This window comes from Spinacia oleracea, chromosome 1 (assembly GCF_020520425.1).
Source record: "Spinacia oleracea cultivar Varoflay chromosome 1, BTI_SOV_V1, whole genome shotgun sequence".
NCBI classification, from domain to species: domain Eukaryota; kingdom Viridiplantae; phylum Streptophyta; class Magnoliopsida; order Caryophyllales; family Amaranthaceae; genus Spinacia; species Spinacia oleracea.
Genome location: NC_079487.1, coordinates 47,989,407 through 48,005,290, shown reverse-complemented (window position 1 = coordinate 48,005,290; position 15,884 = coordinate 47,989,407). Strand labels below are relative to the sequence as shown.

At 36.1% G+C, this 15,884-nt stretch overlaps 1 protein-coding gene across 1 annotated transcript; it reads right to left on the bottom strand.

The window, feature by feature from the left end:
- Positions 1–4,536: 4,536 nt before the first annotated feature.
- LOC130464208 (uncharacterized) lies at positions 4,537–13,973 on the bottom strand. The gene is made up of 2 exons (XM_056833676.1): positions 13,652–13,973; positions 4,537–5,030 (listed from the first exon to the last, which is right to left on the bottom strand). Exons 1-2 carry the CDS (start codon positions 13,971–13,973, stop codon positions 4,537–4,539), a joined length of 816 nt encoding a protein of 271 aa, XP_056689654.1.
- Between the last annotated feature and the right edge of the window lie 1,911 nt (positions 13,974–15,884).

The following is a 15,884-nucleotide window of genomic DNA, read 5'->3' as shown; positions in this document are numbered from 1 at the left end:
ATATTTCCATTTTCAGTAATATCTTCGATTCCGATAGTATTTATATTTCCTATAATATTTCCGATACGAAGTATATTTCCGCTTCCGACACTATCTTCGATTTCGAAAAATATTCTCGTTTTTTCTTTTAATGATTTGTTTAGCTCCCATTGAAACTAACATCCATCATTTTCGAATATCCATTATTAGAGTAATTTAATGAATATAATGTTCACCTAAATACTTGATCCGTTCACGTACTATTGTGTGACCCTACTGGTTCAGTCAAGAGTTGGATGTGGAATTAATAATATTAATTCCTCTTGAACTGAAGCGGCCTCTAGCTAGGCATTCAAATCACTTGATCTCACTGAATAATTAGCTTGCTTAATTAATATTGAAATGCATTAATTAGACTTTGCATTAAATGCATTAAATGCATTAAATGCAAACTTGGACCAAGGGCATATTTTATTCAGAAAATAGGTCCCGTCACGAGGAAGCCGCTGAATGAAGGAAAGCCTGGTGAACATCACGAACTCAAAGTCGGGTAATGATGATCTCCCCCAAGTGTACCCGAAAGGTGTTGGTGGTATCCCACCACTACCCCAAGACTACTTGTGTCTGTATCTTCATCTGTGTCACCAGCAAAGCCCTGAGCTGCGTCCCAAAACGCATCTAACGGGTATCGATACCCATTAACGCATCGAAGGCCCGTCGAGTCTCAACACCCATGAACGCATCGAAGACGCTAGACAGCCTGTGGAACCAACAATATCTGTGCATAGTTGTCACGTCCATGTGTATCAATTCAAAATCAGAAAGACCAAGCCGGTCAAAAGTAAAACAACAAAATAAAAATACTTACCACGTCCATCAACAGGCGATAAGAAAGGTGGTTCTCTCAAGCATCAAAGAGCTTCAAAGTCCGCCGCTCTGGCACCTCGAAGAAAGGTCACCGTTGGAAGCGTCCTTGCCGCGACTCTACTAGATAAATTAAAGCCTCTACAATCTTCCTCTTGGTATGATGAGGAGCCATAGTAAACATTTGCGAAAACAGCAACTTCAAATCATTCTGATTCAAAATCCAAGGGTTAGTTCCCTAACACACATTCAAAGCAGGGCAATCTACACTAAGTCTACAAGGTCAAACTAGGGGATATCAATAAAAAAAACCCTTAATTCAAGATGCACCGTCAAATTAAAAAATGCACCTTCAAAAGCCCGATCACATCCTTAATGCAGAAATTGCTTGAAATCTAAAGCCTAACTAGCCGAGTCAATTTAAAATCTAGACTATCCTAAGTCTATTTAAAGTAAAAAAATTTTAACCCTATATTTCCTAAGAGACGACCACTTAGTGTCCACCTCAAGGCCTACGCTATCCAATGCCTAGATCCTAAGTGTGACAATTCAAGGTTCATATTCAAGTTTCTACCATTAGAAGACAACCTAAGAAGAGCATCTACAATTCAAAATTCAATATACCAAGATTCAAAATTCCAAAGTTCAATCATCTTATCATGCGGTGTTTAAGTTTCAAAATTCAACATTTCAAAGTTCAATGTTCTAAGATTCCAAGTTCAACATTTCAAGGTGGCTACCCTACGATTTTCCATACAATTTCAGGATGCAAAAATCTTCAACTACTACTACCTAAAAAGTGTCTCCCCAAAAATGTCCTATGATAGGACTTAACCAAGGTTGCTTATTTGGTCCGACCTTAATCATATGAGTCCGAACTCACTAAAAGGGAAAAATAGTAATTTCACATCTTCAATCATTATGAATTTTATAAACGTTTTCAAATCATTCCTTTAGGCCTAGTCCAATAACTAAGCTCTATAGTTGCTTCAATGAAGATTCAAATATGCCTGATATAACCAAAATTGAGTTTCCGTCGATAAGCTATTGATTATATAATGAATCTTTCATGTTTTGATAACCCTTTGACCGGGGAAAAATTAGGTTATTACTAGTCTCTCCTAGATAAAACAAAAACCTAAACTAGTCACTAAACACAAGCAAAGCGATAAGTAAGGGTCGAAATCCACAAGGACTAAGGTGCACTAGATTATACCAATCAAACATTAAGTTAGGCTAGAACGGGGTTTTGAAAAGTCAGCTAACCAACTAAAACCAATTAGATTAAACTAAATATAAAAGATTACCGAGATTAGGGAATAAGGTCAAACGACAACAAATGATGGAATGGACACAAGAGAATTGAAACGGGGAAGATTCACAGGCACTACATGAATAAGCGTTGAATTCACAATTAGCTCCAACCACCTCCTGGTGCACAAACAATTTCCCTAAGCATCAAGGATGAACTTCCGTTCTACCCGATCATACCCGGGGTAAAGCAAAGTCTAATTCAACCAAATAGTCAAGTTTAGGTCTTTAATCCTTTTCCAACCCAACTAGACTATTCCAAGCAATCATAGAACACTTAATTAATCAAGTTAAATGCAACATGTATTGGAAATGCTTAAACATATAATAATTTAATCATGAAAATCTCTAATTTCCAATCACAAACACCCAAACCAATCAATGTTGGGTTTTCACCCAAACCCTAATCAATACACTTACATAAAAAATATGAAATTATAGAAATTAACAACTAAGAACATGGAAATAAACAATAGTAACAAAATAATTTAAACATGAACATAAAATTTAACAAAACAATTAAACTAATCAAAATAATAAATAAAGTAATAAATAAGCAATAAATAAGGAGAGAGATTAAGAAATTTTCATTGATTTATGGTAGAATTTTCAATACAAGTTGCTACACTTGATGTTTATCCAAATCCCCAATTACCCATTGAGTTTTCTCACTTTCTCTCACCAAAAACTAACTAAAACCCTAAAAAATGGAATGAACTCAAACTAATTATGTACATGTTTTTTTGTGTTCATGACCAACTTAGGTATTTATACTACCCTCTAAAAAAACAAATTAAAGCAAAAAAAGTAAAAGCAAAAAAGGAAAATAAAAAAACAAAAAAAAAAGAATTAAAAAGGGAATTAAAGAAAAGGAAAAGAACAAGAAAAATAGAAAGCAAAGGAATCAAATCCCCCAAAACCCATCGGAGTTAAACCCATCTTCGTCTTCTTTCCTTGCTCATCTTTTTCGCTGCACGGTTTTATCTTCATCATTCACCATAATCATCATCGTCCATCACCAACCATCATCTCCTTTTCGATGTATCTCCACCCTCATTTCATCCTCCTCAGGCATCCTCAACGGACACCATCATTTTTTGCTACTCCTCTTCCTCAATCACACTACCCATCTTCCTCTTTCGCATCCCAACAATGCTATTATCTTCGTCTGATCAACAATATCAAAAGCATCCACGGGCTCAAATTCGTGCTCACCATTCATCAAATGACAATCGTCTAATTTCATTAATTCCGTACAACAATTGAGTGTTTGAAGGTTCGATCAAACTCGAAATAGGTTTGGTCGAACCCAACTGCGATTCGGCCGAACTGATGGGAGGTTCGGTCGGATCGAAAATCCTCTAAAAGTTGCAGGAACTTTAACAAAATTTAGGTTCGGTGGAACTCAATTCGATTCGACTGTGTTGGAATTTAAAGATGGAAAATTGCTCCGAAAACCCGCCGGGTTTTCAAAACTCGACCGATTTTGAGCGCAAGTGGAAAATCGAAGATAAAAAGCTTTTTTGAATTGCACCGAAAACCGGGCGATTTTCCAAAACCGATCGACTTTGAGAACGGAGTAATTTATGAAGTCTTTTTTATTGCACTCGCGATCGACCGATTTTGAGAACACTTTTTTTGTTTTCTCCGGTTTTGATTATCTCTTTGGATTTCTTTTTTATGACAACCTTTTAAATATGGTTTATGGACAATTATAATTCTGATTATGGAGATTAAGTTGGTCCATTATTTCTCTTGATTATGGGAGTATAAACCCTTCATTATCATGTGTTTAATTGGTTGTTCAATGTCATTGGATTCCTTTGAGTCCTTTGATTTATTTTGGCTGTTTTGTATCCTCCTCTAATCCTATAAATACATGCTTCATTTCTTGAGTTGTTTACAGAAAAATCACTCTCTTATCTTCTCCTTTTCTTCCTCTCTTTTGGGCATAAGTTATAGTAACTCCATCTCACACCCAAGAGTGTCATTGCGTGTTAAGAGTTGTTTAAACCATAGGGAATGAATCGGTGAATACAATTGTGCACCCCGGTTGTACCGAATCTCGTTTTCAAGGCAGTGGTTTGGTTACCATGACACAACAAGTTCTGTAAGTCCTACTTTTTTTGAAGGAAATAATTCCCTTGGTCCAAGTATGCATTTCATGATAAGTCTAATAAATGCGGTTCAGTATTAATTGACAAGTTAATAATTCAGTGAGATCAAGTGAGCTGAATGCCTAGCTAGAGGCCGCTTTTTTTTTTGATAAGTAAGATTAGCTTCATTAGCAAAAAAGTTGAACCAATTTACAACCTAGGATAAGCTCCCAGAGAGCTCAACCCCTACCAAAAAACATGACATCAGTCATGTGTATGACCCAAACTATACAACCATTTTACTCTGCCACCAATCCTGTACTCTACTACTGATTCTGGGAATCCCTAATTGCTGCATTCTATCTATTACACTTTGCTGTACAAATCTAACTGTATGAGTCACAGTAGGGAGCTTTAGGTTCCATAGAACCTCATTTCTAGCTCTCCGGATTGTGTAAACTGTTGCATTAATAGCAGCATACATGACATGCTTCTGAAACTTGCATCCTCTACTTTTCCAGTGTATCCATCTCATCAAAGCCATATATCTAACAATGTTCACTGGAATTCCCAGCCATTGCTTAACCTCCAAAAGACACTTCCTACTGTATAGGCAATAAAAAAACAGATGCACATGAGTCTCCTCATGACTGTCACAGAAAAGGCAGCTTGTAGTATCACACACCCCAATCTTACATAATCTGGTTCTTGTCTGAATTCTACCTTGCAGCATCAACCAGCAAATAACTCTGGTTTTTGGAATAGATGATCTGTTCCAGACTGCACTACACCAAGAGACATGCTGTAGACACCTACTTTTGTCCCCATTCCCGAAAGGGAAGGTTCGATGATGAAAACATAAATCTCCACTTGACAACGCATCTCCTATAAAATAACGAATCTCGATCACCCCTTTTCATTTCACCCGAAACCTGCTATTTATAGAAACCTGCTATTTATAGAAACATGCTAAAAATAGTAACTGCCGTAATGGGTAGTTGTTAAAAGTGGCAAGTCATAAAAGATAGAAACCTGTCAGAATTAGGTGTTGCACTCCAACATAAATCCTAAATGAGATAGAGATTATGAGAGAATCCTATTCCTACTATGATTCGAAAATAAGAGTCACGTATTAATTAAAATCCTAACGAGCCTAGAGTTCGTAACGGGCCCAGACGCATTCCGTCACAAGGTTAATACGCACTAAAAGACTCGATTAAGTCTCAAACACTCCGGATTCTAGGAATCCGAATCTAACTAAGGAAACAGCCCAGATCCTATTTTCAACGCCTGGCTCTGGGCGCCGAAATCTTTGGCGCCCAGGCCTGGGCGCTGAAATTACCTGGGACGTATTCTTTCCTAATTCCTCGTGGATTAGAGCTCTACAATTCTATCTTTCCACGAACTCTTTTCTATAAATATAGCCCAAGTTCGACGTGAAAAAAGGACACACAATTATTATTCTGAGTATTGACTCTAAACCCCTAAGCCTAAGCCTCACGCTGCAAAACTGATCACGCGTTCGGTCGCAATCGATCCATAAATCGAACAGAACGTATCCTGTCCCATAACTTGAGATTCGTTAAATAAAAGGAGAAATAGCAAAGTCAAAGTGGTTAGTTTTATGAGAACCGTGACGCACCTCTCAAGGGTGCGTCGTAATGTGTCCCTTTTCCATGATTTAATTGCTTTCCTCGCCCTTTTATGAACTGTTAAACTAATTAAAACTGATTGTTCGATCACGCCTAATAAAGATAATATGTTGGGAAATTGGATTATCATGCTAGGTCCCTTAAAACAATCTAAATCAGATAACCGCGATCGATCTAGTACTATATGTTGCATATTGTTAAAATCAACTCAGATTAGTTTAATAGTTAACGCATGTCCCTTCAATTATTTTTGCTGAGCTAGTAAGGATATCCTTCCTCTGGAGTTATCGAAGAGCGAGTACTCCTCTCGGTAGTTACAGTCCCTCGAACCCTCAATCTCTACCTTGCGGGTGTATGTTGAGAGATCCCCACACCAGGGATCACAAGGGAACCTACGGCCGTCGTGGTCAAACATAATTGCACTCCCTTTATGTCACGATAACCGGGTTTTGTCAGTTTTTCTCATTGTCGTTAAAAACTGAATGGCGACTCCTATATTACTAGTCAAAAAGAAACGTCACACCCCCGAGGGACAAGGTCACGCATTAGCCTCGTGCTTTTTCGACCTCCTCACACATGCTGAGTGTGCTGAAGTAATTGCTGATAGGCCTTTTTGACTGAGTAAAAAGGCATTGCACATATAGCATTCTCATCATAATGAAGCTTTAAAGTGTCCTTAACTTCACAAATCTGTAACACCCCGTATTTTTAAGCCTTGTTATTATTCTGTAATTATGATTATTATCGTAATTACGTCCTAAATTTTTCCGATCTATTTTTAATTATCGTATTATATCTACCTTTTTATTGTGACATAATACCAATTAATTGAAGCCCAATTTATTTTTGTACAAGCCCAAATATTGAAACAATAACAAAGAAAATCTGATATTTTATTCTTGGGTTGGAAATTATATTTTTAACCTTGGTCAACTTCAAAGACCAAAGACCAAAATCCCATTTCTCCTCCTCTACTTCGTATGACCTTTTGAGCTTACTCAACAAGATATCTGACTTTTTATTTGTTTCCAAAATCAGTCTAAGTTCATGATAAATTCAATTTCTTCTTCTCCTTATGCGTGGCAAAACCATATCAATCTGAATTGAAAATTGTCCAATTTCTCCTCTCCTTTTATGACTCATCAATGTCAATAATTCCTATAAATAGCCATGTAATTTTCAGTTATCTTCAAGCTTACAAATCCAACTCAAATTTGAGTAATTAAATTAAAAACACCATTATTAAAGCTTAAAGCTTTTTACTCCATTGATGAATCTTGAAGCTTTTTCCTCCATTTTTCTCTCTCCTCCGTTTGACCACCGCAGCACCGCCACTTCCGCCACCACTTTCTGCCGGCGACTTATTCCTTCGCTCGGACCACCTCATTGAACCCGTCGCCACCTTCTGTCGTCGCCGGAAGACCCGCCTGTTGTTGCGTGAGCTGCTGTTTTGCGTGGGTTTCATTGCCATTGCTACCTTGATTTTCTTGATAACCAAAATGAAGTATAAATGGTGAATGAAAGTGGGCCTAGGTGTTGTAAAAAAAAGTAATGGACCGTGATTTTACATAAGGAGGAAGTATTTTGGGCTTTTCTCCATCAAGGTAAAGGTTTATAGTAATTATCATGATTTTAAGTGGACCTAATGGAAGAATCATAATTTTATTATTAAGCACATGATTAATTCTTATCCTCTGTTATGATTTGAAGTTGTTATGGAGTCCTTGAAAGTTAAATGGAGTTTGAATGGGCTTTGGAAATAAATCTATTGAGGAGTAACACGATCATTAAGGAATGAGTTGAGTGTTGGAATGATGTAATATTTATGTCCAGCAATTATATTTATGTGCCCGTATATAAAAGTATTATATTATGTTATTGTAATTATTATGTCTAGTATTTTATCTTATATGCCCGTATATATATGATATGTAACTATTATGTCCAGCAATTATATTTATGCCCGTATCTAAAAGTATTATTGTGTTACTTTTATATCCAGCATTTAAGCTTTATATGCCCGTATGTGTGTTATATGTGATTATATAATAATTATGTGATTTATGTGCTAATGGCATGATGTATGATTTAAAGTTTATAAGTAAGATTATGATAATATTATTATTATTATTTTATGATGTTAATTGTTCGGGAATAATTATGATGTATTTATAAAGTTATTTTAAAGAAAGACGATGTTGCTTTTGTCGGCATGGAAAAGTGAACTGAACTAGTAAATGGGCGAGTTACAGGTGGAGGCCATGTTAAGTTAAAGTTTGGGAAACAGTTCCCCCCTGAAAAGATGTAAGAAAAGTCCCGCCAAAACCTGTACTTGCCAATGAGCTGTAAAGGAAATGATTCCTTGCCGACACAGTTTTCAAGATAACGAGATTAAATTAGTTATTTCCGAACAATAAATGCCAATGATTGATACGTGCCAAATGATTTTCAAAATAAAACCGTTTTGAAGGGCTGGAGAAATATTACTGAGTTTTCCACTCATTTTTGTATTTTCTGTGTTTTTCCTGTTTTCTATTTTTATGATGATGCACTGGTTCAATTAAGGAGCTCAAGTTGCTCAAACGAGAGTTATTACTGGACTTGGTTATTTATTATGGAGATATCGAGATGAGAGATTATTTATTATGGAAATCCTGTTATTGAGGTTGTTATAAGAATATTGATTTATATTTATTTTATGGGAAAATTGTATTTTTTTTTATGGAATGTTTTTAAGGATTATTTTATTTGTGGGCCCATACCCACAGGTCCCAGGATTAGTTAAGCCTAATTCCGCTGCTAATGATCAGTTAAGTACGGTTTATTACCGCTAATTAAGGAGCCGAAAAGTCGGGGCGTTACAGTATGGTATCAGAGCGGAGCCCAGCCGGAAGTGCTCTGCACTGCCTGGGTATGATCTTTGGGATATGAGAAAATTTTGAGGTTTTAACTGCTATTTGGGTTATTAAATATTAAGTTATGAGAATAAGAATTTTAAGGGAAGTGAATGACTTTCGGGCTATTGAGAGAATTGTCATAGTATGACAATTTGAGTTTAGACTGACCTTGAGTTTTGAGATATTCAGTTTCGAGGACGAAACTTTTTCTAAGAGGGTAAGGATGTAACACCCCGTATTTTTAAGCCTTGTTATTATTCTGTAATTATGATTATTATCGTAATTACGTCCTAAATTTTTCCGATCTATTTTTAATTATCGTATTATATCTACCTTTTTATTGTGACATAATACCAATTAATTGAAGCCCAATTTATTTTTGTACAAGCCCAAATATTGAAACAATAACAAAGAAAATCTGATATTTTATTCTTGGGTTGGAAATTATATTTTTAACCTTGGTCAACTTCAAAGACCAAAGACCAAAATCCCATTTCTCCTCCTCTACTTCGTATGACCTTTTGAGCTTACTCAACAAGATATCTGACTTTTTATTTGTTTCCAAATTCAGTCTAAGTTCATGATAAATTCAATTTCTTCTTCTCCTTATGCGTGGCAAAACCATATCAATCTGAATTGAAAATTGTCCAATTTCTCCTCTCCTTTTATGACTCATCAATGTCAAAAATTCCTATAAATAGCCATGTAATTTTCAGTTATCTTCAAGCTTACAAATCCAACTCAAATTTGAGTAATTAAATTAAAAACACCATTATTAAAGCTTAAAGCTTTTTACTCCATTGATGAATCTTGAAGCTTTTTCCTCCATTTTTCTCTCTCCTCCGTTTGACCACCGCAGCACCGCCACTTCCGCCACCACTTTCTGCCGGCGACTTATTCCTTCGCTCGGACCACCTCATTGAACCCGTCGCCACCTTCTGTCGTCGCCGGAAGACCCGCCTGTTGTTGCGTGAGCTGCTGTTTTGCGTGGGTTTCATTGCCATTGCTACCTTGATTTTCTTGATAACCAAAATGAAGTATAAATGGTGAATGAAAGTGGGCCTAGGTGTTGTAAAAAAAAGTAATGGACCGTGATTTTACATAAGGAGGAAGTATTTTGGGCTTTTCTCCATCAAGGTAAAGGTTTATAGTAATTATCATGATTTTAAGTGGACCTAATGGAAGAATCATAATTTTATTATTAAGCACATGATTAATTCTTATCCTCTGTTATGATTTGAAGTTGTTATGGAGTCCTTGAAAGTTAAATGGAGTTTGAATGGGCTTTGGAAATAAATCTATTGAGGAGTAACACGATCATTAAGGAATGAGTTGAGTGTTGGAATGATGTAATATTTATGTCCAGCAATTATATTTATGTGCCCGTATATAAAAGTATTATATTATGTTATTGTAATTATTATGTCTAGTATTTTATCTTATATGCCCGTAAATATATGATATGTAACTATTATGTCCAGCAATTATATTTATGCCCGTATCTAAAAGTATTATTGTGTTACTTTTATATCCAGCATTTAAGCTTTATATGCCCGTATGTGTGTTATATGTGATTATATAATAATTATGTGATTTATGTGCTAATGGCATGATGTATGATTTAAAGTTTATAAGTAAGATTATGATAATATTATTATTATTATTTTATGATGTTAATTGTTCGGGAATAATTATGATGTATTTATAAAGTTATTTTAAAGAAAGACGATGTTGCTTTTGTCGGCATGGAAAAGTGAACTGAACTAGTAAATGGGCGAGTTACAGGTGGAGGCCATGTTAAGTTAAAGTTTGGGAAACAGTTCCCCCCTGAAAAGATGTAAGAAAAGTCCCGCCAAAACCTGTACTTGCCAATGAGCTGTAAAGGAAATGATTCCTTGCCGACACAGTTTTCAAGATAACGAGATTAAATTAGTTATTTCCGAACAATAAATGCCAATGATTGATACGTGCCAAATGATTTTCAAAATAAAACCGTTTTGAAGGGCTGGAGAAATATTACTGAGTTTTCCACTCATTTTTGTATTTTCTGTGTTTTTCCTGTTTTCTATTTTTATGATGATGCACTGGTTCAATTAAGGAGCTCAAGTTGCTCAAACGAGAGTTATTACTGGACTTGGTTATTTATTATGGAGATATCGAGATGAGAGATTATTTATTATGGAAATCCTGTTATTGAGGTTGTTATAAGAATATTGATTTATATTTATTTTATGGGAAAATTGTATTTTTTTTTTATGGAATGTTTTTAAGGATTATTTTATTTGTGGGCCCATACCCACAGGTCCCAGGATTAGTTAAGCCTAATTCCGCTGCTAATGATCAGTTAAGTACGGTTTATTACCGCTAATTAAGGAGCCGAAAAGTCGGGGCGTTACAGTATGGTATCAGAGCGGAGCCCAGCCGGAAGTGCTCTGCACTGCCTGGGTATGATCTTTGGGATATGAGAAAATTTTGAGGTTTTAACTGCTATTTGGGTTATTAAATATTAAGTTATGAGAATAAGAATTTTAAGGGAAGTGAATGACTTTCGGGCTATTGAGAGAATTGTCATAGTATGACAATTTGAGTTTAGACTGACCTTGAGTTTTGAGATATTCAGTTTCGAGGACGAAACTTTTTCTAAGAGGGTAAGGATGTAACACCCCGTATTTTTAAGCCTTGTTATTATTCTGTAATTATGATTATTATCGTAATTACGTCCTAAATTTTTCCGATCTATTTTTAATTATCGTATTATATCTACCTTTTTATTGTGACATAATACCAATTAATTGAAGCCCAATTTATTTTTGTACAAGCCCAAATATTGAAACAATAACAAAGAAAATCTGATATTTTATTCTTGGGTTGGAAATTATATTTTTAACCTTGGTCAACTTCAAAGACCAAAGACCAAAATCCCATTTCTCCTCCTCTACTTCGTATGACCTTTTGAGCTTACTCAACAAGATATCTGACTTTTTATTTGTTTCCAAATTCAGTCTAAGTTCATGATAAATTCAATTTCTTCTTCTCCTTATGCGTGGCAAAACCATATCAATCTGAATTGAAAATTGTCCAATTTCTCCTCTCCTTTTATGACTCATCAATGTCAAAAATTCCTATAAATAGCCATGTAATTTTCAGTTATCTTCAAGCTTACAAATCCAACTCAAATTTGAGTAATTAAATTAAAAACACCATTATTAAAGCTTAAAGCTTTTTACTCCATTGATGAATCTTGAAGCTTTTTCCTCCATTTTTCTCTCTCCTCCGTTTGACCACCGCAGCACCGCCACTTCCGCCACCACTTTCTGCCGGCGACTTATTCCTTCGCTCGGACCACCTCATTGAACCCGTCGCCACCTTCTGTCGTCGCCGGAAGACCCGCCTGTTGTTGCGTGAGCTGCTGTTTTGCGTGGGTTTCATTGCCATTGCTACCTTGATTTTCTTGATAACCAAAATGAAGTATAAATGGTGAATGAAAGTGGGCCTAGGTGTTGTAAAAAAAAGTAATGGACCGTGAGTTTACATAAGGAGGAAGTATTTTGGGCTTTTCTCCATCAAGGTAAAGGTTTATAGTAATTATCATGATTTTAAGTGGACCTAATGGAAGAATCATAATTTTATTATTAAGCACATGATTAATTCTTATGCTCTGTTATGATTTGAAGTTGTTATGGAGTCCTTGAAAGTTAAATGGAGTTTGAATGGGCTTTGGAAATAAATCTATTGAGGAGTAACACGATCATTAAGGAATGAGTTGAGTGTTGGAATGATGTAATATTTATGTCCAGCAATTATATTTATGTGCCCGTATATAAAAGTATTATATTATGTTATTGTAATTATTATGTCTAGTATTTTATCTTATATGCCCATATATATATGATATGTAACTATTATGTCCAGCAATTATATTTATGCCCGTATCTAAAAGTATTATTGTGTTACTTTTATATCCAGCATTTAAGCTTTATATGCCCGTATGTGTGTTATGTGTGATTATATAATAATTATGTGATTTATGTGCTAATGGCATGATGTATGATTTAAAGTTTATAAGTAAGATTATGATAATATTATTATTATTATTATTTTATGATGTTAATTGTTCGGGAATAATTATGATGTATTTATAAAGTTATTTTAAAGAAAGACGATGTTGCTTTTGTCGGCATGGAAAAGTGAACTGAACTAGTAAATGGGCGAGTTACAGGTGGAGGCCATGTTAAGTTAAAGTTTGGGAAACAGTTCCCCCCTGAAAAGATGTAAGAAAAGTCCCGCCAAAACCTGTACTTGCCAATGAGCTGTAAAGGAAATGATTCCTTGCCGACACAGTTTTCAAGATAACGAGATTAAATTAGTTATTTCCGAACAATAAATGCCAATGATTGATATGTGCCAAATGATTTTCAAAATAAAACCGTTTTGACGGGCTGGAGAAATATTACTGAGTTTTCCACTCATTTTTGTATTTTCTGTGTTTTTCCTGTTTTCTATTTTTATGATGATGCACTGGTTCAATTAAGGAGCTCAAGTTGCTCAAACGAGAGTTATTACTGGAGTTGGTTATTTATTATGGAGATATCGAGATGAGAGATTATTTATTATGGAAATCCTGTTATTGAGGTTGTTATAAGAATATTGATTTATATTTATTTTATGGGAAAATTGTATTTTTTTTTTATGGAATGTTTTTAAGGATTATTTTATTTGTGGGCCCATACCCACAGGTCCCAGGATTAGTTAAGCCTAATTCCGCTGCTAATGATCAGTTAAGTACGGTTTATTACCGCTAATTAAGGAGCCGAAAAGTCGGGGCGTTACAAAATCTTTCTCCAATACCAACCACTATCAGCCCTTGGCTGATACTCCCACCAATTCCCCCCTTTAATATAGATGGCATTGACCCATCTCACCCACAAGGAATCCTGTTTTTTAGCAATAGCCCAAACATAGTTTCCCAGTGTAGCAATATTCCATATCTGAACATTTCTGATCCCTAACCCTCCTTCTTTCTTCTCAGAACACACTTTTCCCCAAGCTACATAACCTGGTTTAGAGCTAAAATAGGTACCTTGCCATAGGAAGGCTCTACAGATTGACTCCACTGTATGTAACACATGTTTAGGCAACACAAACACCTGGGCCCAGTAAGAGTGAATGCTCATAAGTACAACATTGATCAGAGTAATCCTTCCAGCAAAAGAGAGATTTCTAGAACTCTAGATTTTGATTCTGGCCAACATTTTGTCCACAAGGCATTCACAATCAGCATTAGTTATTCTCTTGAAGTAAATTGGGACACCCAAGTATCTGAAAGGAAAGGAACCAATTGTGAAACCAGACAACTCAACAACTTGGTTTATCACCCCTTGCTGCATGCCAGCACAATAAATAGCTGATTTTTGAACATTAGCCTTCAAACCAGAAGTGTCAGAGAACAGTTTGAAGCACTGCAGAAGCATAGAAATGGAGGCTAGCTCCCCCTTGCAACAGAGAATAAGGTCATCAGCAAAACACAAATGGGTGAGTTTTGTTGATTTGCACCTAGGATGAAACTTGAAATTACTCTCCTGTCCCAGTTTTAACAGAATCCTGGAAAGGTATTCCATACAAACAACAAATAGTAAAGGTGACAGTGGGTCACCTTGTCTAAGCCCCCTTCTTGAAGCAAAGAACCCATGGGATGAGCCATTCAGCATAAGAGAGAACTTGGGTGTAGTAACACAAGTCATAATCCAATCAACAAACTTATTAGGGAAACCCAAACCAATGAGCATTTCCTGTAGAAAATCCCATTCTATGGTATCATAGGCCTTCTGCATATCCAACTTAATTAGGCAGCTGGGAGTAGCATTCTTCCTACCATACTGTCTATCTACTTCCTGACACATCATGATGTTATGCATAATGAACCTCCCATGCACAAAAGCTCCCTGGTTTTCAGCAATTAGCCCAGGAAGAACACCTCTCATTCTCTCACATATCATTTTGGTTATGCATTTGTATATAGCATTGCAACAAGAGATGGGTCTAAATTCAGTTACACTAGATGAACACTTGGGTTTGGGGATCAAAGTGATGGTAGTAGTATTGATTTCCTTTAATAACTTACCAGTTCTGAAGAAGTCAAGCACAGCAGCAGTAATATCTCCCCCAACAATGTGCCAATTTTCTTTGAAGAAGTGGCTGCCAAAACCATCAGGTCCAGGAGCTTTATCACCATCAATAGAAAACATGGCACTCTTTACATCATCCCCAGTGAAAGCCAGAATTAAGCTTTGTCCTTGCAGCTGATCCAGAACAGGGCCAACACTGACAACATCAGATAAAATCTTACTTCTGTGAGAGCTAACAGACCCCAGTAACATTTGATAGTACTCAAGGAAAGCATTGTTAACTGCATCAGCTTGATTCACCCATTTACCATGCATATCATGGATAGAGTAGACAGTATTGTGCATTGCTCTAGATCTAATGCTTTTATGAAAATAGGCACTGTTTTCATCCCCTTCTTTAATCCACTTTTCCTTTGCTTTTTGTCTCAAGTATGACAGATATGCTGCATGGGTGACTCTGTATTTATTTGCTGCATCAGTTTCCTTATCAGCAAGGTCACTATCACCTGGGTGATCATGTAACTCTTTTTGAATCTGTTGTAACTCAGTGAGAGCTCTCAGGTCTGCCACATGGATGTCATTGAAACCATCCTTGTTCAGTTTCCTAAAAGCACCTTTCATTCTTTTCAGCTTCAGAACCACTTTGTACATCAAAGTACCAGTATCAGCTACCCTCCAATTCTGATCCACCAGATCTGCATATCCATCAGCCAATTTCCACATATCAAAGTATCTAAAGGGCTTCTTGGCATTGTGAGTAGGGTAAACAGAAACCACCATAGGGCAATGGTCAAAAAGTCCTTCAGATAAGAACTCAGCTACTGCACTTGGGAACAATTGAATCCACAAGTCATTTGCCATTACTCTTTATCTATTTTGGAGTACACCCTGGCATCACCAGCTTGCTTATTACTCCATGTAAAAAAATGCCCTGCAGCTTTGATATCCTCCACTCTACAA